General features: G+C 51.0%; 2 protein-coding genes across 3 annotated transcripts in view; both read right to left on the bottom strand.

Annotated features, from left to right (window-relative positions):
* Positions 1-22,654, bottom strand: part of LOC116957542 (uncharacterized) — a 305,854-nt gene that overhangs the window by 273,479 nt on the left and 9,721 nt on the right. The window lies entirely within an intron of this gene.
* On the bottom strand, positions 1,413-22,363 carry SPCS3 (signal peptidase complex subunit 3). Of its 2 annotated transcripts, XM_076056495.1 has the most exons (7): positions 22,181-22,363; positions 22,111-22,140; positions 19,537-19,689; positions 15,538-15,611; positions 5,092-5,168; positions 3,888-4,003; positions 1,413-3,765 (listed from the first exon to the last, which is right to left on the bottom strand). In XM_076056495.1, exons 3-7 carry the CDS (start codon positions 19,686-19,688, stop codon positions 3,633-3,635), a joined length of 552 nt encoding a protein of 183 aa, XP_075912610.1. In that variant the 5' UTR covers position 19,689; positions 22,111-22,140; positions 22,181-22,363; the 3' UTR covers positions 1,413-3,632. The 2 variants fall into 2 exon arrangements, with proteins under 2 accessions (XP_075912610.1, XP_032835606.1); XM_032979715.2 differs by having other exon boundaries at positions 22,111-22,362.

The following is a 22,654-nucleotide window of genomic DNA, read 5'->3' as shown; positions in this document are numbered from 1 at the left end:
CCCCGCTGAGAACGGAGAGGGGTCTTGAGATGCTGGGACTCCCCAAAGACCTCCGTACTGTGATCCCCGCCGAGGACGGAGAGGGGTCTCGAGAAAATGCTGGGACTCCCCAAAGACCTCCGCACTGTGATCCCCGCCGAGGACGGAGAGGGGTCTCGAGAAAATGCTGGGACTCCCCAAAGACCTCCGCACTGTGATCCCCGCCGAGGACGGAGAGGGGTCTCGAGAAAATGCTGGGACTCCCCAAAGACCTCCGCACTGTGATCCCCGCCGAGGACGGAGAGGGGTCTCGAGAAGATGCTGGGACTCCCCAAAGACCTCCGCACTGTGATCCCCGCTGAGGACGGAGAGGCGTCTTGAGATGTTGGGACTCCCCAAAGACCTCCGCACTGTGATCCCCGCTGAGGACGGAGAGGCGTCTTGAGATGTTGGGACTCCCCAAAGACCTCCGCACTGTGATCCCCGCCGAGGACAGAGAGGGGTCTCGAGAAGATGCTGGGACTCCCCAAAGACCTCCGCACTGTGCTCCCCGCCGAGGATGGAGAGGCGTCTTCGCTCAAGATCAGCAGGTGCAAAAAGGCGCAGCAGACCCTGCAACGTGACAGGGTGTTGGTGGCGTGCTCCGAGTCTTCCGCGGAGCCCGGGGCCCACGCGGACGAGGCGCCTGCTCCTCTGGGCTGTTCTTCACGCTTTATGATGGTGAGCGGGCCTGGGTAAATCTATGTGGCCAGGAGCCAGAGCCATTCCCTGTTCACCTTGGAGTGCGACAGGGATGTCCTCTGGCTCCAACATTATTTTACATATTTTTTGACCACGTAGCTCAAGAAGCTTTCCATGGCTGTACTGCTGGAATCTCCATCTGGTACAGATACAATAGGAGACTGATCCATGTCCGGGTGCAGTTGAGGTCAACCATGTTATGTATGCTGATGATCTGGTGATCTGAGAAGTTGGAGGCACTGCTGCTGAACTTGGAGGGGTGGGGAGGGGCTGGGTAGGGAGGGGCTGGGTGGGGGGTGGAAGGGGTGGGGCTGGGTGGGGGATGGGGCTGGGTGGAGAGGGGCTGGTCACCCCGTGGTGCCCCCCTTATAAAACCCAACGTTTCACCTACTCACGCCGGCTTGTGCCCGCCCTCAGTCGGGCATATTTGCGGAATACACCACGTGGTGGTGCCGCCGTTGACCCTGGCCATTGACCGAGCAACCCAACGTTCCTACCAGTTCCCTCCGCAGGAATGTTTAGATTGTCTTTCCCCCGCATCTCTGATTAGCACGGTTGGCTATGCACGATTGTCAGTCGCCTCTTACCGATTACATAGCCATAGATGAGGCTCTCTTATTCCATCACGTTCCCACCTCGTTAGATCCATTTCCGTAACGCGACGTCACACACACAAAGAGGACGCGTCACAGTTCTCAAACTTTCCTTACGGAGGAAATGTATTTTTATTTCAATACTTTACTGACGTGTGCGTGTGCGTGCCTTCGTGCTTTTGATTTCTCGCCGACGCAGTTCTTTCGTTACTCCAGGTTTCTATTCGCTTACTTAAACAAATTTTACTCAACACATCCGCCGATAACACCACAACCACCAGTTCGTGCGGCGTTAAAATAAAACGGAAGAGCCCAGTGTCTGGTTTACTACGATGGCGACGATCCACGTCCGTGACGTTTGTACAACGCCACTGCAGATCAATTTTTCATGACACACAAACTCGAAATCCACGACGCGTCCTTTCCGTGCGACCTCCGAACGACATTAGAACGGAGCCGGGTCTCGCTTTCCCCGACGTCACTTGGCGTGGAGCGTGCGTTATTGTCGAGTGTGTCTGCGTGTGGAGGATGTTTTACCAATTAAACCCTAAGAGCGTCCGATAGAAGGAAAATAAAAAAAAACCGCAAAGGCAAGTGATGCTTCCACTGTTTCTACTGGCTATGGGGAAACGGGGGGGTCCGGTTTTATGACAATCCAATTTACAAGGCGAGGGGTTTCCAGGAAACGAGTAGCTCTTCTGCATAGGGAGATGTTAACTACCTCGCCTGGTATGCAGGTTGTGGGTACGATCCCGACCCTGACGATGCCTGCTGTATATTTGGAGTCTGCATCTCTCCCTCATCACCACGGTAGATAGGACATGTTAACTACCTCGCCTGGTATGCAGGAGGTCGTGGGTACGATCCCGACCCTGACAATGCCTGCTGTATTTTTGGAGTCTGCATCTCTCGCTCTCTCTTTCCTCGTAGTGGTCGCGTAGATTTTTCTCTGGGTCCTCCCGGTTTTTCCATCCACATTGAGAATCACCGTCACGCGTTTTAGAGTTATTTGGGTGCTGCTATGAATTTCCACGTGAGCTTTCATTTGTGATAGCTCGGTCACTTCTGAAAAAGAGCCAGACAGCTCAGTCGGCCCTACCTGGTAAAATAAAAAATAGTTTATCCATAATAGAGGTTCTTTTGGGTTAGATCGCGTGAATAAAAATGTGTCGTTAAACCCGGCACCACCCGACACAGCCAATTAGTAAGGTTTGTCACGTAAACAAAACGTGGACAATTCATTACTAGCACAGCACTATCCGGTTGTGTGTGTTGGGGAGTAAACCCACTACGACATTTACAATTCGAGTACCGTGACATTTCGCAGGTAATTACAACACTTCTGGCTGTTGCCTGATGAGGCTGTTTGTTGTAATTACCGGTGAAACGTCACAGCTACTCGAATGCGTAAATGTTGTAGTGGGTTCACTCTCCAACACACCGGTTAGTGCTGAACGAGTAACTAATCGGCACGTCTTGTTTACGTCACAAACCCCTTACTAATTTTCTGTGTCCGGTGGTGGCGGATTTAACGACACATTGAATATTTACGCGATTTCACCAACCAAAAACCTCTCTTATGGATATTGGTTTTGAAAGCCTGCTCTGCGTGAAACCAAACGTAGTTTAGTTTTAGATCGCTGGCTATTGCCACAAACATTGCCTCTTGAATAGACATTTAATTGTAAGGCCGCGTGCACAGCACAGCGCTACTGACGGAAGCGTTGAGGTTTTTTTTGCAAAATGTGCTTGATGCACCGCTGCCAACGTCACTGTCACCGAATAATCTGTGTTCGTGTTATTTCTGTTGGTCTCTGTCTGAGTGCGGGTCTCTGCGTGTCTGTGGCTCTCTGTGTGGCGCGTCTGTGGGTCTCTGTGTGATGAGTCTATAGGTTTCCATGCGAGTCTGTGAGTTTCTGTATGGTGAGTGTGGTCAGTCTGTGTGGTGAGCCTATGGGTCTGTGTGGTGAGTCCATGGGTCTCTGTGCGAGTCTATGGCTCTCTGTGTGGCGAGTCTATGGGTCTCTATGTGACGAGTCGGAGTCTCTGTGTGGCGAGTCTGTTGGTCTGTGTGTGGCGAGTGGGGTTTGCGTAGCGAGTGATCGTCAGTAGTTCTTGATTTTGTGTCTGGAGAGTGGTGAGCGTGGTGAGTGGTGGTGGGCGTGGTGAGTGTCTGGCTCAGTAGTTTTTGGTCTCTGTGTGTGGTGAGTGTCTGGGTCTGTGAGTGGCTTGTTGTGAATGGTGAGTGTCGTGAGCGGTGAGCGGTGGCGAGTGTGGTGGTGAGCGTGGTGGTGAGCGTGGTGGTGAGGAGCATGTGGCTCAGTAGTTCTTGGTGGTCTCGTAGCTGTCTGGGAAGCGCACCGAGGAGGCTCCAATGCCCGAGAGGAGCGGCAGAACTCCAGCGTTGGGGATGACGTTCCACGAGAGGGACAGAGACACCTTGGGGTTACCCCTAGAGAGAAGCACAAAGTTACAGAGGGTGACGTGGTGAGAAGGCGGTGGTGAGAGGTGGTGAGGAGGTGGTGGTGGTGAGGTGGTGGTGAGGTGGTAAGGAGGTGGTGAGGAGGTTCTCACCGCAGGCCGTTGCCGTCGTCAAAGAAGAAGTATTTGGAGCGGAGGCTGTGGTAGTGCAGGGAGGCGTTCTCCCCTCGCAGCATGATGCGGTCCCACAGCACCACCTGGTTCACTGCCTACACCACACATAGACACGTACACACACATACACACACGACACGTACACACCACACGTATAGACACATACACACCACACGTACACACACCACACGTATAGACACACACATATAGACACGTACACACGCACACACCACACGTACACGTATAGACACGTACACACCACGCGTACACACATATATACACACACACCACACGTACACACATATTGACACGTACACACGTTTAGATACGTACACACCACACGTACACGTATAGACACGTACACACATATAGACACATACAAACCACACGTACACGTATAGACACATACACACATATAGACACGTACACACACCACACGTACACACATATAGACACGTACACACGTATAGACACGTACACACACCACACGTACACACCACACGTACACACACCACACGTACACATGTATAGACACGTACACACACCACACGTACACACCACACGTACACACATATAGACACGTACACACACCACACGTACACACCACACTTACACACCACATGTATACGTCTTTGTGTGTATCTTCACGCGTCTTTGTGTATCTACACGTGCACCTATGTGCGTCTGTGTTACAGACGTTGCTGCTACTCGCTACGAACAGCACTTACCCCAACGGCCCTTCTGGAGGCTATGCTGGGGGATCTTTGTCTCTTGTGCGTGTTTGAGTCCGTATCTATGTGGGGGCACAGGTGGTGCATCGGCCAGTCATCTCAGTATCAGTAACCCATGGCACCTGGGTCTGTCCCGTGACCTCCTGCCAGCGGACGTTCGACACTTCAAGAGTATGGATTCCTGCCGTCACTAAAGCTTCAAATCTGGACTTCATGTGGCCTTAACGTACACACAGCCGGGGCGCAAGCGCCGTGGTGACGTCACCGCCATGACGGTTGTTGCTATGCGTCTTTGACTATGCATCTGTGTGTGTATCTATGTATCTACGCATGTACCTACACGTGTTTGTGTGCATCTCTGTGTTATCCGCTACTGGCTCCTAACAGCGCTTTCCCCGACGGACCTGCTGAAGGCTACGTGGAAGCCCCCCTGCCACCCCGTGCCCACTCACGTTGGCCGCCGTCGTATACTCGGCCGTCACGTACAGGAACAGCTGCTTCACGTTCCAGTTGAACAGCGGCTGCAGCTGTGAGAGCGAGCGGTGGGTCAAGGGGCCTCACGATGCCGACCCCGGGCCGGGATCCCCGCGCCGGTGAACGCCGCGGCATGCAAAGTAGCGGCCACGATGTACGCACGTGTGTAGTGGTGTAGTAGTGTCGTAGTGTGTGTGTAGTGGTGTAGTAGTGTTGTAGTGTGTGTGTAGTGGTGTAGTAGTGTCGTGGTGTGTGTGTGTAGTGGTGTGGTAGTGTGTGTGTGTAGTGTGTGTGTAGTGGTGTAGTAGTGTCGTAGTGTGTGTGTAGTGGTGTGGTAGTGTAGTAGTGTGTGTGTAGTGGTGTAGTAGTGTCGTAGTGTGTGTAGTAGTGTAGTAGTGTAATAGTGTGTGTGTGTAGTGGTGTGGTAGTGTAGTGAAGCCTCTCCTCAGCGTGCCTGGCAAGGCGATGCTGAATAATCCTTGCCAGGACCTTTCCCGGCACACTGAGGAGTGAGATGCCCCTGTAGTTGTTACAGTCTGTGCGGTCCCCCTTCTTAAAAAGGGGGACCACCAGGGCATCCTTCCAATCCTGCGGAACCCGTCCAGTGGTCCAGACTGTTGTTATGATGTCATATAGGGCAGTCTGTGCACAAACGCCACCCTCCCTCAGCATTTCGCTTGGGAGATCATCTCTGCCCGCTGCCTTTCCTGGTCTCAGACTCCGGATCGCCTTCAATACTTCCTCAGCAGATGGCACCTCAGCCAGCCACTCACAGGGGGTGACTTCATCCAATATTTGAGGCACCGCAGCCTCAGCAGGGTCATCCTCACTTTGTGCCACGATGTTTTCCTGGCTGAGGGATTTTCCCTCCCCCAGGACCTCACAGAAATGCTCAGCAAATCTGCGAACCTGTTCCTGGGGGTCGGAAATTGGATCACCGTTTTGTCAACTAATGATGGTAATAGGTGTGGCGCTGCAGGTTACTTTTTTGATGGAGTTAAATAGAGATTTGTGATCACGGGCCACTGAGGCAGACTCCATCTCCTCAGCAACCCGCGACCACCACCCATCCTTGCAGCGCCTCACGGCTCTCCGAATCTCCGAGCGAAGGCTGCGGTAAGCCTCCTCATTCTCTGACGTGGGATTCTGTAGCCGATGACAGTGGGCCTGTCGCTTTTTCCCAACCATCCTGAACAACTCCTCTGTCATCCAGGGTGTCTGGGGAGGTCTGGACCGCGTACCCAAAGCAGCCATTGCAGCTGCATGAGTCACAGTCCTAAACCTCGCCCATTTACCCTCGACATCAGGAGGAGTCGGGGACGATGCCAATCCCAGCCGCAAGCGATGATGAAATTCTCGCTTGCAACTTTCATCAGATAACTGAGACCAGGCCACTTTAGGTTGGAATGGGGTCCTGGGTGTACACCCACCACCGGAGTGGAAGAATGGCAGGCGCATCTTACAGATGACTAGTCGATGGTCAGAGGGCAGATCAGCTCCACGGTAGGTCCTGGTGTCAAGGACATGGGCTCGCATTCGCTGGTCCGTCACTATGTAGTCCAGCAGATGTTCTTGCTTGGACCCGGCATGCATCCATGATGTTGTGTGGATGCGCCGATGCCGGAACAGCGTGTTGGTAATTACAAGCCCATGGGCTGCACAAAAATCTAGCAGCCTCCTACCGTTGTTATTGAGCTGATCTGGCCCATGCCCTCCAATCACTCCAGACCAGGTGCCAGTATCATGACCAACTCGGGCATTGAAGTCACCCAACATGATGACTCTATCCCGAGGGGCCACTTTAGCCAGCACCTGTGACAGGAGGTCATAGAAGGCATCTGACTCATCGGCTTTGCCTGCATCCCTCCACGGATGTTCATCTTCGGTGGGGGCATAAGTAACCACGACCACCATTCCTCGCCTCCGGTTGATGGGAAGGCGAGCCCAAAGTAGCCTGGGACTTACAGCTTCCCACACCTCACCGCCACGCTCCCACGTCCCCTTCATTCTTTTGTTCAAAAGAAGACCCACACCCTGTTGTTTGGCAGTCTGCTGCCCCGAGTAGAGGACTGTCCACCCCTCATGGTGGCAGGAGCCAGAGCCGGTCCACCGGACCTCCTGAATGCCGCATAGATCCAGGCGGTACCGGTCCAGCTCCCGACAGAGGAGTGGCAGCCTCTCCTCTGCAGTGAGCGTTCGAACATTCCACGTGGCCACCCGTAGTGGCTTTTCGTTGTTTCTGGAGTAGCCCCGAGGGTAGGTATTCAATCTCCTGGCTCCGCCAATTGGGGTTTGGCCAGGAGACGTCATAGACGCCTGGCCCCCCGGGGCCTCCGGCACAAGCTTAGTTGTTACATATTTCAGTTTAATTCGTGGTTTCGTGGTAATTAATTGAAGGTGGAGGGGTTACCAGCCCCTCGCACCCGTCCAGAGCCCCCGTTTATCCCCTGTGGTGGACACATATGCCATGAGGGGAGGAGCCAATCAAAATTGGATCTCCCCCCACAGCGCTGACCTGGTCAAGGCCTATGATACCATCAGTAGGCCTGGGCTCTGGGTCGTTCTTCGTGCTTTTGGAGTACCTGACCCTCTGCTCACGATCATTAAGGACCTTCATGATGGTGAGCGGGCCCGGGTAAAACTACGTGGCCGGGAGTCAGAGCCATTCCCTGTACACCTTGGGGTGCGACAGGGATGTCCTCTGGCTCCCACATTATTTAACATCTATTTTGACCACGTAGTTCGTGAAGCCTTCAATAGCTGTACCGGGGGAATCTCCATATGGTACAGATATAATGGGAGGCTAATCGATGCCCGGGTGCGGTCAAGGGATGGCTCCCTATTGCTCAACCACGTTATGTATGCTGATGATTTGGTAATAGCTGCTCAGTCAGAGGAGGAGTTGGAGACGCTGCTGCTGAGACTGGAGCGTGCCACTAAGAGGTGGGGCCTTACCCTCAGCCCCACCAAAACTAAGCACCTGCCTGGGTATTTTGTACCATCGGACACTCCACCCCCACAACTCCCAATCGGTGATGGGGCAGTTGTGGAGAGAGTGGAGAGTTTCCCATACCTGGGCAGTGTGCTTATGGCTGGCTCCAGTTTAACAGCAGAGGTCTCACTCCGAATCAGTCGAGCGGCAATATCTTTTCATCGGTTGCGTAACGCTGTGTGGAAGCTACCTGGTCTGTCGCTCCGCACTAAGCTTCAGGTCTTCTCGGCCACGGTTATTCCCTCCCTTCTCTACGCTTGCGAAACGTGGACCCCCCTAATGGAACATCTTCGCCGGTTAGAAACATTTAGGCTGGCCTGCCTACGATCCATCCTGGGTTTAACCAGACTGGATTGTGTGAGGAGCTCACAAATCCTTGAAAGATCTGGGCAGGGTCCCATCGGTGAGCTCCTCCGGCAGGCAAGGCTGCGATGGCTGGGTCATGTAGCCCGCATGCCCAGCCACCGCATGCCGAAACAGCTTTTGTTTGGCCGGATTGAGGGGGCTAAGCGGGCGCGGCACGGGCTAGAGAAGAGATGGAGTGATGTGGTACAGGAGGACGTGGAGCTGAGTGGACTTGCCGATGACTGGTACCAGCGGTGTCAAGATCGGCCTCTGTGGAGGAGGCTCGTGAAGGATGCTACTGGGCAGTTGGAGGCAGTCGCCCTCCAACAACAACGGAGGGCGGAGGAGCGACGCTCACAACAGCGAGCGGAGCGCCGGGTGGCTAAAGCACAGCAGGTTGGCACAGTAGGGGGCACAGGTGGTGCATCAGCCAGTCATCTCAGTCAGTCGACCCGTGGCACCTGGGTCTGCCCCGTGACCTCCTGCCAGCGGGCATTCGACACTTCACGTGGCCTCAGGGTGCACATAGCCTGGCACAAGCGTCGTGGTGACGTCACCGCCACTTAGTGGCGAATGGCGGTTGTTGTTGTTGGTAGTGTAGTAGTGTGTGTGTAGTGGTGTGGTAGTGTCGTGGTGTGTGTGTAGTGGTGTAGTAGTGTCGTAGTGTGTGGGTGTAGTGGTGTAGTAGTGTCGTAGTGTGTGTAGTGGTGTAGTAGTGTCGTAGTGTGTGTGTGTAGTGGTGTAGTCGTGTCGTAGTGTGTGTGTAGTGGTGTAGTAGTGTCATAGTGTGTGTGTAGTGGAATAGTTGGGGTGTAGTAGTGTCGTAGTGTGTGTGTGTGTAGTGGTGTAGTAGTGTAGTAGTGTGTGTGTAGTGGTGTAGTAGTGTTGTAGTGTGTGTGTAGTGGTGTGGTAGTGTCATAGAGTGTGTGTGTGTGTAGTGGTGTAGTAGTGTTGTAGTGTGTGTAGTGGTGTAGTAGTGTCGTAGTGTGTGTGTAATGGTGTAGTAGTGTCATAGTGTGTGTGTAGTGGTGTAGTAGTGTTGTAGTGTGTGTAGTAGTGTCGTAGTGTGTGTGTGTAGTGGTGTGGTAGTGTCGTAGTGTGTGTGTAGTGGTGTAGTAGTGTCAGTGTGTGTGTAGTGGAATAGTAGTGGTGTAGTAGTGTCGTAGTGTGTGTGTGTAGTGGTGTAGTAGTGTTGTAGTGTGTGTAGTGGTGTAGTAGTGTCGTAGTGTGTGTGTAGTGTAGTGGTGTCGTAGTGTGTGTGTAGTGGTGTAGTAGTGTCATAGTGTGTGTGTAGTGGTGTAGTAGTGTTGTAGTGTGTGTAGTAGTGTCGTAGTGTGTGTGTGAAGTGGTGTGGTAGTGTCGTAGTGTGTGTGTAGTGGTGTAGTAGTGTCATAGTGTGTGTAGTGGAATAGTAGTGGTGTAGTAGTGTCGTAGTGTGTGTGTGTAGTGGTGTAGTAGTGTTGTAGTGTGTGTAGTGGTGTAGTAGTGTCGTAGTGTGTGTGTAGTGTAGTGGTGTCGTAGTGTGTGTGTAGTGGTGTAGTAGTGTCGTAGTGTGTGTGTAGTGGTGTAGTAGTGTCATAGTGTGTGTGTAGTGGAATAGTAGTGGTGTAGTAGTGTCGTAGTGTGTGTGTAGTGGTGTAGTAGTGTCGAAGTGTGTGTAGTAGTGTAGTAGTGTCATAGTGTGTGTGTAGTAGTGTTGTAGTGTGTGTGTAGTAGTGTCATAGTGTGTGTGTGTAGTGGTGTAGTAGTGTAGTAGTGTGTGTGTAGTAGTGTCGTAGTGTGTGTGTAGTGGTGTAGTAGTGTCGTAGTGTGTGTGTAGTGGTGTAGTAGTGTCGTAGTGTGTGTGTAGTGTGTGTGTAGTGGTGACGTAGTGTGTGTGTGTAGTGGTGTAGTAGTGTCGTAGTGTGTGTGTGTAGTGGTGTAGTAGTGTCGTAGTGTGTGTGTGTAGTGGTGTAGTAGTGTCGTAGTGCGTGTGTAGTGGTGTAGTAGTGTCGTAGTGTGTGTGTAGTGGTGTAGTAGTGTCGTAGTGTGTGTAGTGGTGTAGTAGTGTTGTAGTGTGTGTGTAGTGGTGTAGTAGTGTTGTAGTGTGTGTTTAGTGGTGTAGTAGTGTCGTAGTGTGTGTGTAGTGGTGTAGTAGTGTCGTAGTGTGTGTGTGTATTGGTGTAGTAGTGTCGTAGTGTGTGTGTAGTGGTGTAGTAGTGTCGTAGTGTGTGTGTAGTGGTGTAGTAGTGTCATAGTGTGTGTAGTGGTGTAGTAGTGTCGTAGTGCGTGTGTAGTGGTGTAGTAGTGTCGTAGTGTGTGTGTAGTGGTGTAGTAGTGTCGTAGTGTGTCTGTAGTGTAGTAGTGTCGTAGTGTGTGTGTAGTGGTGTAGTAGTGTGTGTGTAGTGGTGTAGTAGTGTAGTAGTGTGTGTGTAGTGGTGTAGTAGCGTGTGTGTAGTGGTGTAGTAGTGTGTGTGTAGTGGTGTAGTGGTGTAGTAGTGTGTGTGTAGTGGTGTAGTAGTGTGTGTGTAGTGGTGTAGTAGTGTCGTAGTGTGTGTGTAGTGGTGTAGTAGTGTCGTAGTGTGTGTGTGTGTAGTGGTGTAGTAGTGTCGTAGTGTGTGTGTGTAGTGGTGTAGTAGTGTCGTAGTGTGTGTGTAGTGGTGTAGTAGTGTCGTAGTGTGTGTAGTAGTGTAGTAGTGTCATAGTGTGTGTGTGTAGTAGTGTTGTAGTGTGTGTGTAGTAGTGTCGTAGTGTGTGTGTGTAGTGGTGTAGTAGTGTTGTAGTGTGTGTGTAGTGGTTTAGTAGTGTCGTAGTGTGTGTGTAGTGGTGTAGTAGTGTCGTAGTGTGTGTGTGTAGTGGTGTAGTAGTGTCGTAGTGTGTGTGTGTGTAGTGGTGTAGTAGTGTCGTAGTGTGTGTGTAGTGGTGTAGTAGTGTGTGTGTAGTGGTGTAGTAGTGTTGTAGTGTGTGTGTAGTGGTGTAGTAGTGTTGTAGTGTGTGTTTAGTGGTGTAGTAGTGTCGTAGTGTGTGTAGTGGTGTAGTAGTGTCGTAGTGTGTGTGTGTAGTGGTGTAATAGTGTCGTAGTGTGTGTGTGTGTAGTGGTGTAGTAGTGTCGTAGTGCGAGTGTAGTGGTGTAGTAGTGTCGTAGTGTGTGTGTAGTGGTGTAGTAGTGTAGTAGTGTGTGTGTGTAGTGGTGTAGTAGTGTGTGTGTAGTGGTGTGGTAGTGTATGTGTGTGTGTAGTGGTGTAGTAGTATCATAGTGTGTGTGTAGTGGTGTAGTAGTGTCGTAGTGTGTGTGTAGTGGTGTAGTAGTGTGTGTGTAGTGGTGTATTAGTGTAGTAGTGTGTGTGTAGTGGTGTGGTAGTGTGTGTGTGTAGTGGTGTAGTAGTGTCGTAGTGTGTGTGTAGTGGTGTGGTATTGTCGTAGTGTGTGTGTAGTAGTGTGGTAGTGTGTGTGTGTAGTGGTGTAGTAGTGTCGTAGTGTGTGTGTAGTGGTGTAGTAGTGTCGTAGTGTGTGTGTAGTGGTGTAGTAGTGTCGTAGTGGGTGTGTAGTGGTGTAGTAGTGTCATAGTGTGTGTGTAGTGGTGTAGTAGTGTCGTAGTGTGTGTGTAGTGGTGTAGTAGTGTCGTAATGTGTGTGTAGTGGTGTAGTAGTGTCGTAGTGTGTGTGTGTAGTGGTGTAGTAGTGTCGTAGTGTGTGTGTAGTGGTGTAGTAGTGTTATAGTGTATGTGTAGTGGTGTAGTAGTGTGTGTAGTGGTGTAGTAGTGTGTGTGTAGTGGTGTAGTAGCGTGTGTGTAGTGGTGTAGTAGTGTAGTAGTGTGTGTGTAGTAGTGTAGTAGTGTGTGTGTAGTGGTGTAGTGGTGTAGTAGTGTGTGTGTAGTGGTGTAGTAGTGTGTGTGTAGTGGTGTAGTAGTGTCGTAGTGTGTGTGTAATGGTGTGGTAGTGTCGTAGTGTGTGTGTAGTGGTGTAGTAGTGTAGTAGTGTCGTAGTGTGTGTGTAGTGGTGTAGTAGTGTGTGTAGTGGTGTAGTAGTGTCGTAGTGTGTGTGTAGTGGTGTACTAGTGTCGTAGTGTGTAGTGGTGTAGTAGTGTCGTAGTGTGTGTGTAGTGGTGTAGTAGTGTGTGTGTAGTGGTGTAGTAGTGTGTGTGTAGTGGTGTAGTAGTGTCAGTGTGTGTGTAGTGGTGTGGTAGTGTCGTAGTGTGTGTGTAGTGGTGTAGTAGTGTCGCAGTGTGTGTGTAGTGGTGTAGTAGTGTCGTAGTGTGTGTGTGTAGTGGTGTAGTAGTGTGTGTGTAGTGGTGTAGTAGTGTCGTAGTGTGTATGTGTGTGTAGTGGTGTAGTAGTGTCGTAGTGCGTGTGTAGTGGTGTAGTAGTGTAGTAGTGTGTGTGTAGTGGTGTGGTAGTGTGTGTGTGTAGTGGTGTAGTAGTGTCGTAGTGTGTGTGTAGTGGTGTAGTAGTGTGTGTGTAGTGGTGTAGTAGTGTCAGTGTGTGTGTAGTGGTGTGGTAGTGTCGTAGTGTGTGTGTAGTGGTGTAGTAGTGTCGTAGTGTGTGTGTAGTGGTGTAGTAGTGTCATAGTGTGTGTGTAGTGGTGTAGTAGTGTGTGTGTAGTGGTGTAGTAGTGTCGTAGTGTGTATGTGTGTGTAGTGGTGTAGTAGTGTCGTAGTGCGTGTGTAGTGGTGTAGTAGTGTCGTAGTGTGTGTGTAGTGGTGTAGTAGTGTCGTAGTGTGTGTGTAGTGGTGTAGCAGTGTCGTAGTGTGTGTGTGTAGTGGTGCAGTAGTGGTGTAGTGTGTGTAGTGGTGTAGTAGTGTCGTAGTGTGTGTATGTAGTGGTGTAGTAGTGTTGTAGTGTGTCTGTAGTGTAGTAGTGTCGTAGTGTGTGTGTAGTGGTGTAGTAGTGTCGTAGTGTGTGTGTAGTGGTGTAGTAGTGTCGTAGTGTGTGTGTAGTGGTGTAGTAGTGTCATAGTGTGTGTGTGTAGTGGTGTGGTAGTGTCGTAGTGTGTGTGTGTGGTGTAGTAGTGTCCTGTATAAGCAGTGTAGTGTGTATAGTGTATAGTGATGTCGTGTGTAAGTAGTATGTATGTCTAACTTTTTTCCCACCGTATGTAGCCATCCGTGCTAATCGGAGGTGTGGGGGAAGAACAACAAACTAACCACAAAAATCATTTCGAAAGAAATGAGTTCTCAATCGAGATGTTCTGAAAGTGCACAACTCCAGTAGCTTCCTAATATCGGAAGAGTATTCCAGACGGCCGCAGAAGCGCACCTGAAGGCGAGCGATCCGGTGACCATTTTTGTTCCATGGCAGAGCCAAAGGGCGCTGCTGCTGCGAGGATGACCGGATTTGTGTGATGGTTTAAACTCCTTAACGAGATCAGCAAGGTATTTTGGTTCATATGTAGCAAGCACTTTGTGTGTAATGAGTACAACCTTATAACGTATCCGTTTGGCAACTGGATGCCAATGCGGCTCAGCGAGCACTGGCCGATCAAGATCTTGTGATGTCCCATGGTGGCCGGAGAGAAGGGAGATGCAAAATGGATACTACACCAAAGACAAAGATCCCTCGTGTAGCCTTAACATACTGCAGGGGCAAGTGGTTTTAAAGAGTGAGTAGCAGCGCCTGTGAAGGCCGGCACTGTGGCTCGTACGGTGCGAGAAGACGTTCAACATGCATGGGTGCCGGATAACAGAGCTTGTTTGTTGTAACACCAACACTTGATCTTTCAGTTACGACAAATCTTATCGTAAACCAATTCACATTGTAGTCTTCAGTTATCAGTGTAGTGTTATATTGCGGACACTTGTGATCTGCGTGTACGCCACGCGCTGCCCAACCTAATTTTGTTTCACTCTACTGTACATACAGGACTATACTACTGTACCATGGTCATCCTCGCAGTAGCGGCCTGTGGCTGGCCAGCGAAAAAAGTCGGTCACCGCATCGGATGCCACTGGAGCTATGCACGTTTAGATCATCATTCAGATTGAAAACTAATTTCTTTAGAACTGCTTTTTGTGTTTAGTTTGTTGTCCTTCCCCCACACCTCCGACAAGCACGGTTGGCTATGTACAGTGTGAAAGAAGTTCAACATTAATACGACTACACTACTATACACACCACTTAAATAAATATACCACGATACACTGCACTACAGCTGACCCCCCGACTTCCTACGGCTCGACTTGGGACCCCCCGCTTTAACAACCTTTCTTATATAGTAATAGGTTTTACCCTTTTAACTGGCACAAAAAAACTGACACCTTTATTCAAGGCGTCATGTCTGCAATAACCACAACACAAGCAGTCAAAATGCAAACAAAAGAGACAACTCTGATGATAATATTGGCACTGTCCTTGAATTTGATTGGTCCACACCCGAGACGGCTTTTCTTAGAGCCTAGTCTCCACTGACTGCTTGTGTTGTGGTTATTGCAAACATGATGCCTTGAATAAAGGTGTCAGTTTTTGTGCCAGTTATAAGGGTAAAACCAATTACTATATCTTGTTACTGGCAAAGGAGGTCTCATAATGTAAAAAAAACCTTTCTTATAGTAAGACCCCCAAAGTAACGATCAAAACTCGTATCTACGACTTAGGAAATGTTTGTAAAAGTTACGTTAAGTTACAATAAATGTTTTTTCGCGTTATTTTCATTTATTTTCGCGGTAAATTGGTATTTTTTATGGTATTTAATGGGTTTCCAGGAACGGAACCGCAATGTATAACATTGCACCTATGGGAGATAAGGGTTTGACTTACGACGGCTCGTAGATGCGGGGGTCGCCTATACTATCCCACTATACACCACATGACGATACACTGTACCACTATACACTGCTGTACACTACACTATACGCTACACCGTGTTTAGTTTGATGTCCTTCCCCTGCAGCTCCAATTACCACAGTTAGCGATGTATGGTGCCATCGAAGTTCAACACACACACACACACTCGCGTACATTGCAGAGCTTTTTGCTGTAAAAAAAACAACAACGCCACTTCTTGTCCTTTTGGGCTATGACAAAAAGAATATTATCGTAACCCCTTAATTAACGACAGTCACTATGACGTCGTCAATCAGTGGACGGCGGGGTGGACGGGCGAGAAAAGGATATCGGCCTTCAGGTCGAAGGTGACGAAGCCGAGGTCACTCTTGTCCCGCGGCCCCGTGAAGTCCTCCACGTTCTTCCTGCGTGTGCCGCAGATGCAAAGGTCAAGACAAAGATCCCCAACCCTCCCATCATCTCCCCCCCCCCACGCCCCACGCCGCTGCCCCCCAGGTGGCCGATGAGATGTTCAATCTCCTTTGGCCAGGTATGCAAGGAGGTTGTGGGTTCGATCCCAGAGCCTGACAACGACGATGCACTGCCGTATATTTGGAGTTTGCGTGTTTTGCTTGAGTGTGTCTGTGTCTCTGTGTGGGTCTCTCTGTATTATCTGAACTGGTAGTGGGCCTCCCCCAGGTCGACTCGGCCTAAAATGTGGACCTGGTGCGGTGTGTAAACATCGCCACTGGGGAAGACAAAGGTGGCCAGGCTTGGTGCTGGCCACCCACCCCCTCGTGTGCCGTGCCAGCTCGCTAACAGCACTTGCTCCAAGTCTCTTACGGCTATACGGGAGCTCTTTGTCTCTCCATGTGTCTCTGTGTGTGGTATACAGGAGGTTGGGGGATTTTGTGTTTGACTATGTCTCAAGAGTGGTGACGCTGCCTTCCCAAGGCTACCTAAACAACATCACAACACATGGCTCCGTTCACACGCATAGCTCACACAGCGCTCACACGTAGCCTTAACAAACTGCGGCGACAAGTTCCGTTAGCGCACAGCACAGTGGCGATGTTTACTACACACAGCACCAGATACTCATTTGAGGCTGAGGCGACCTCGGGGAGGCCCACGACTGGTTCAGGATAATCGTCCCTGGTGTTGGCTGAGAGTGGGAATGGAACTTGGGTCGCTAGGTTCATAGCGGAGCACGCTAACCGCTAAACATGCAGCTCACACTCACACACCAACAACCGCTGATTGCTACCTCTGCTGTAGCAGACGGATGGAGAATGAAGGCATCAGTGCAGGGCTGCCCCTGCCTGAAACCACAATGGGGCTCCGCAAGCCTTTACTCAGTATGTTGAATAATCCTTGTCGGGACCTTTCCCGGCACACGAAGGAAGGAGATGCCCCTGTAGCTGTTAGTCTGCAGTTCCCCTTCTTAAAGAGGGGGGGACCCTCCTTCCAATCCTGCGGAACCAGTCCAATGGTCCAGACAGTTGTGATGATGTCACATAGCGTAGCCTGCACACAAAGGCCACTCTCCCTCAGCAGTTCACTTGGGAGATCATCTGCCTGGAGCTGTTCCTGCTTTCAGACTCCGAATCACTTTCCGTACTTCCTCAACAAATGGCACCTCAGCCACTCACAGGAGGTGACTACTACTTCCAACATTTGAGGCACCGCAGCCTTAGCAGGGTCATCCTTCACTTTGCCCCATTATATTTTCTGAGGTGAGGGATTTCCCCTCCCCCAAGACCTCACAGAAATGCTCAGCTAATGGGGATTGGAGAATGGAACACGATTTTTTCCCCTAAGTTACTTTTTGGATGGAATTCGAAAGATTTCTGATCGCATGCTACCGAGGTAGACGATCTCCTCAGCAACCCGCGGCCATCACTCATCCTTGCTGCACCGCATGGTTCTCTGAACCTCTCAGCGAAAGCTGCGGCAAGCCTCTTCATCATTCACCGACATGGGATGCTGTAAATGGTGGGAGTGGGCAGCCATTGCAGCTGCATGAACCACAGTCCAGAACCTCAGCCATTTCCCCTCAACATCACGAGGGGATGGGGGACGATGCCACCCCAGCTGCAAGTGATGATGAAATTCTCGCTTGCAACTTTCTTCAGCTAGCTGAGACCAGGCTACTGTGGGTTTTAATGGAGTCTTAGATGAACACCTACCAGCGGAATGGAAGAATGGCAGGCGCGTCTTACTGATGACAAGCCAAAGGTCAGTGGACAGATTAGCTCCATGAGTAGGTCCTGGTGTCAAGGACATGGGCCCGCATCCGCTGTTCCATCACTATATAGTCCAGCAGATGTTCTTGCTTGGACCCAGCATGCATCCGTGATGTTGTGTGGATGTGCCAATGGCAGAACAGTGCGTTGGTAATTACAAGCCCATGGAATGCATATAAGTCTAGCAGCCTCCGACCGCTATATTGAGCTAATCTGGCCCATGCCTTCCAATCACTCCAGCCCAGATGTCTGTGTCATGACCGACTTGGGCATGAAGGTCACACAACAGGATGACTCTATCCAGAGGGGACATTCTGGCCAACACCTGGGACAGGTAATAGAAGGCATCTGACTCATCGGCCTTGCCTGCATCCCTCCACTGATGTTCATCATCTCTGGGGGCGTGAGCAACCACCACCATTCCTTGCCTCTTCTTGATAGGGAAGCAGGCCCACAGCAGTCTGGGGCTTACAGTTTCCCACACCTCACTGCCATGCTCCAACACCACCCCCTTCATTATTTTGTTCAGAAGAAGAGTCCCTCCCTTTTGTTTGGCAGTTTCCTGCTCCGAATAGAGGACTGTCCACCCCTCAATGATTGGAGCCGGAAACAGTCCATTGGACCTCCTGGTTACGACAGATCCAGGCGGTATCGGTCCAGCGACTAAACAGAGGAGAGGCAGCCTCTCCTCCACAGAGAGCGTTCTAACATTCCACGTGGCCACTCGCAGTGGCTTTTTGCCGTTTCTGGAGGGTGCAGGTTCAGCCTCTTGGCTCTGCCAAATGGGGTTTGGTCGAGGAGAAGTTATAGAGACCCCCACAGGGCCTACGGCACAAGCTTAGTTCGATATATTCTTCATGGTGCCGTGGTATTAGAATTGAAGGTGGAGGGGTTAACCAGCCCCTCGCACCTGTCCAGATCCCCCTTTGACCGCTGTGGTGGCTACGAGCGCCATGAGGGGAACCAAATTGTAATCGGCATTGCTCACAGCCACGACGGCATTACCGACCGGCACACCACCACCACCACAGCCAAAGCGTTACCGACCGGCAACCACTGAGGAACTGGGAGTTTAAGGCCGGACTACCGCTCCCCAAGTACACACACACCAAGACCAATACCCGCCATTTGCCACTAAATGATGGTGACGTCACGACGGCACCTGTGCCAGGCCAGGTGCACGCGCATTGATGATGCTGCCGACTGCGTAAAGATGGTTTTGCTGACAAAGATGCTGATGATTCTGATTCTGCAATGAGTATGATGCCGATGATGATGATGATGCTGAGTACTTTAATGTTAGCGATGAAGATACTAATAATGATGCTACTGCCGATGATGATGATGATGCGGAGTACGTTAATTCCAGGAGGCGGTACAGAAAAGTGTGGACTAATCTCCATCAGTTCCACATTCCCTCTAACCAGTGGGTGGAAGTTGAGAAGGGGCCGTACCCCTGGCTCTGCCAGGAGAAGGTGGCACAGCAAAGTGTGTGGACTATGATGCTGCTGATGATGCTCATGTTGATTACGCTGCTGATGATGCTCATGTTGCTTACGCTGCTGCTGATGAAGCTGCTGATGTTGATGATGCTGCTGATGTTGATTACGCTGCTGCTGATGCTGCTGATGATGCTCATGTTGATTACGCTGCTGCTGATGATGCTGCTCATGTTGATTACGCTGCTGATGATGCTGCTGATGTTGATGAAGCTGCTGATGTTGATGAAGCTGCTGCTGATGATGCTCATGTTGATTACGCTGCTGCTGATGAAGCTGCTGATGTTGATGATGCTGCTGCTGCTGATGTTGATGATGATGCTGCTGCTGATGCTGCTGATGTTGATGAAACTGCTGCTGATGAAGCTGCAGCTGCTGATGAAGCTGATGAAGCTGCTGCTGATGCTACTGATGATTCTACTGATAAAGTTGCTGATGATGCTACTGATGAAGCTGCTGCTGATGCTACTGATGAAGCTGCTGCTGATGCTACTGATGATGCTACTGATGAAGCTGCTGCTGATGCTACTGATGAAGCTGCTGATGATGCTACTGATGAAGCTGCTGATGAAGCTGCTGCTGATGCTACTGATGTTGGTACGCACACGAGCACGGAGGTGATGGCGATGCCCAGTGGCTCGGGGAGCGGCTGCTGCTGGCGGTAGGCGGTGCTGGCGAAGCAGAGCAGCGTCACGCTCGCCATGACGGTGAGAGTGAACGCAAAGAGAGCGTTCAGCCGGGACAGCAGAGTGTTCATCCTGACACACAGAGAGACACGGTGAGCGTGAACACACAGTGTTCATCCTGACACACAGAGACACGCGGTGAGCGTGAACACAGAGTGGTCATCCTGACACACAGAGAGACACGGTGAGCGTGAACACAGTGTTCATCCTGACACACAGAGACACGCGGTGAGCGTGAACACAGAGTGTTCATCCTGACACACAGAGACACACGGTGAGCGTGAACACAGAGAGAGTGTTCATCCTGACACACAGAGACACGGTGAGCGTGAACACAGAGTGTTCACCCTGACACACAGAGACACACGGTGAGCGTGAACACAGAGTGTTCATCCTGACACACAGAGACACGCGGTGAGCGTGAACACAGAGAGAGTGTTCATCCTGACACACAGAGACACGCGGTGAGCGTGAACACAGAGTGTTCATCCTGACACACAGAGACACACGGTGAGCGTGAACACAGAGAGAGTGTTCATCCTGACACACAGAGACACGGTGAGCGTGAACACAGAGTGTTCACCCTGACACACAGAGACACACGGTGAGCGTGAACACAGAGAGAGTGTTCATCCTGACACACAGAGACACGGTGAGCGTGAACACAGAGTGTTCACCCTGACACACAGAGACACACGGTGAGCGTGAACACAGAGAGAGTGTTCATCCTGACACACAGAGACACACGGTGAGCGTGAACACAGAGTGTTCATCCTGACACACAGAGACACGGTGAGCGTGAACACAGTGTTCATCCTGACACACAGAGACACGGTGAGCGTGAACACAGTGTTCATCCTGACACACAGAGACACACAGTGAGCGTGAACAGAGAGAGTGTTCATCCTGACACACAGAGACACGCGGTGAGCGTGAACACAGAGAGAGTGTTCATCCTGACACACAAGAGACACGCGGTGAGCGTGAACACAGTGTTCATCCTGACACACAGAGAGACACGGTGAGCGTGAACAGTGTTCATCCTGACACACAGAGACACACGGTGAGCGTGAACACAGAGTGTTCACCCTGACACAGAGACACACGGTGAGCGTGAACACAGTGTTCATCCTGACACAGAGAGACACACGGTGAGCGTGAACACAGAGTGTTCACCCTGACACACAGAGACACACGGTGAGTGTGAACACAGAGAGAGTGTTCATCCTGACAGAGACACACGGTGAGCGTGAACACAGTGTTCATCCTGACACACAGAGACACGGTGAGCGTGAACACAGTGTTCATCCTGACACACAGAGACACGGTGAGCGTGAACACAGAGTGTTCATCCTGACACACAGAGACACGGTGAGCGTGAACACAGTGTTCATCCTGACACACAGAGACACACGGTGAGCGTGAACACAGAGTGTTCATCCTGACACACAGAGACACGCGGTGAGCGTGAACACAGTGTTCATCCTGACACACAGAGACACACGGTGAGCGTGAACACAGTGTTCATCCTGACACACAGAGACACACGGTGAGTGTGAACACAGAGTGTTCATCCTGACAGAGGCACACGGTGAGCGTGAACACAGTGTTCACCCAGACAATGATGCTGGTGGCGATAGTGGTGGTGATAATGGTGGTGATGGTGGTGATGATGGTGATAATGGTGGTGATGATGGTGATAATGGTGGTGATGATGGTGATAATGGTGGTGGTGATGGTGATAATGGTCGTGATGATGGTGATAATGGTCGTGGTGGTGGTGATGGTGATGGTGATAATGGTCGTGGTGGTGGTGATAATGGTCGTGGTGGTGGTGATGGTGATAATGGTCGTGGTGGTGGTGATGATGGTGATAATGGTCGTGGTGGTGGTGATGATGGTGATAATGGTCGTGGTGGTGGTGATGATGGTGATAATGGTCGTGGTGGTGGTGATGATGGTGATAATGGTGGTGGTGATGATAATGGTGGTGGTGGTGATGATGATGGTGGTGGTGATGATGATGATGGTGGTGGTGATGATGATGGTGGTGGTGGTGATAATGGTGGTGGTGATGGTGATAATGGTCGTGGTGGTGATGGTGATAATGGTCGTGGTGGTGATGGTGATAATGGTCGTGGTGGTGGTGGTGATAATGGTCGTGGTGGTGGTGGTGATAATGGTCGTGGTGGTGATAATGGTCGTGGTGGTGGTGGTAATGGTGGTGGTGATGGTGGTGATAATGGTGGTGGTGATGATGATGGTGGTGGTGATGGTGATAATGGTGGTGGTGATGGTGATAATGGTGGTGGTGATGGTGATAATGGTGGTGGTGATGGTGATAATGGTGGTGGTGATAGTGATAATGGTGATGATAATGGTGGTGGTGATGATGGTCGTGGTGGTGATAATGGTGGTGGTGATGATGGTGGTGGTAATGATGGTGGTGATGATGGTGGTTGATGCTGAATGGTCTCTGCGAGTCTCACTCACCCTGCGGTTCGCTAAAAACTCTCCGGATGTCTGTGTCTGTCTCTGTCTGCCTCTGCCTGTCTGTCTCTGCCTGTGTCTGTCTGTCTCTGTCTGCCTCTGTCTGTCTCTGTGTCTGTCTGTGTCTGCCTGTGTCTGTCCGTCTGCCTCTGTCTCTGTCTATCTCTGTCTGTCTGTGTCTGTCTCTGTCTGATGCCAGAGCAGAGAGGAAAACCCTGCAGATTCCACGCGCCTGTGGATCGAATCGTAGCGGGTGGAAAAGTCGCAGTTCCGTCGGCTCGCGATTCCGCGGCTATGGAGATTTGAATGAAATTAGTGAGTCGCGATTACCTGTGTCGCGATTTTACGCTGGCGATTCCATTGACTTCCTCTCCTCCCCACCCCCCACCCCCCCAGTAACTTCCGGCCCCTCTCTCCTCCCCCCCAGTAACTTCCGGCCCCGCCCCCTCTCCCCTCACCGGAAGTCGACCTGGTTAAAGAACGCCGATACCAACCTGTACAGAAGTACTTACACTCAGCTTTAAACTCACATTCATTCGTAATTAGA

The sequence above is a fragment of the Petromyzon marinus genome, chromosome 76 (assembly GCF_048934315.1).
Source record: "Petromyzon marinus isolate PM22_M1 ecotype Great Lakes invasive population chromosome 76, UKy_Petmar_22M1.pri1.0, whole genome shotgun sequence".
Taxonomy (NCBI): domain Eukaryota; kingdom Metazoa; phylum Chordata; class Hyperoartia; order Petromyzontiformes; family Petromyzontidae; genus Petromyzon; species Petromyzon marinus.
The sequence above is the reverse complement of the archived record's forward strand: the minus strand, read 5'-3'. Positions and strand labels throughout refer to the sequence as shown.

Bases quoted from the DNA above. Each gene is read 5' to 3' on its own strand.
- SPCS3 (XM_076056495.1), bottom strand. From the start codon at position 19,688: ATGAACACTCTGCTGTCCCGGCTGAACGCTCTCTTTGCGTTCACTCTC. The intron at 5,169-15,537 runs ATATCCTTTTCT...GCTCGCTCTCAC, and splicing joins CACCTTCGACCTGAAGGCCG to AGCTGCAGCCGCTGTTCAAC. The intron at 4,004-5,091 runs GTGAGTGGGCAC...TGTGTGGTGTAG, and splicing joins AGTATACGACGGCGGCCAAC to GCAGTGAACCAGGTGGTGCT.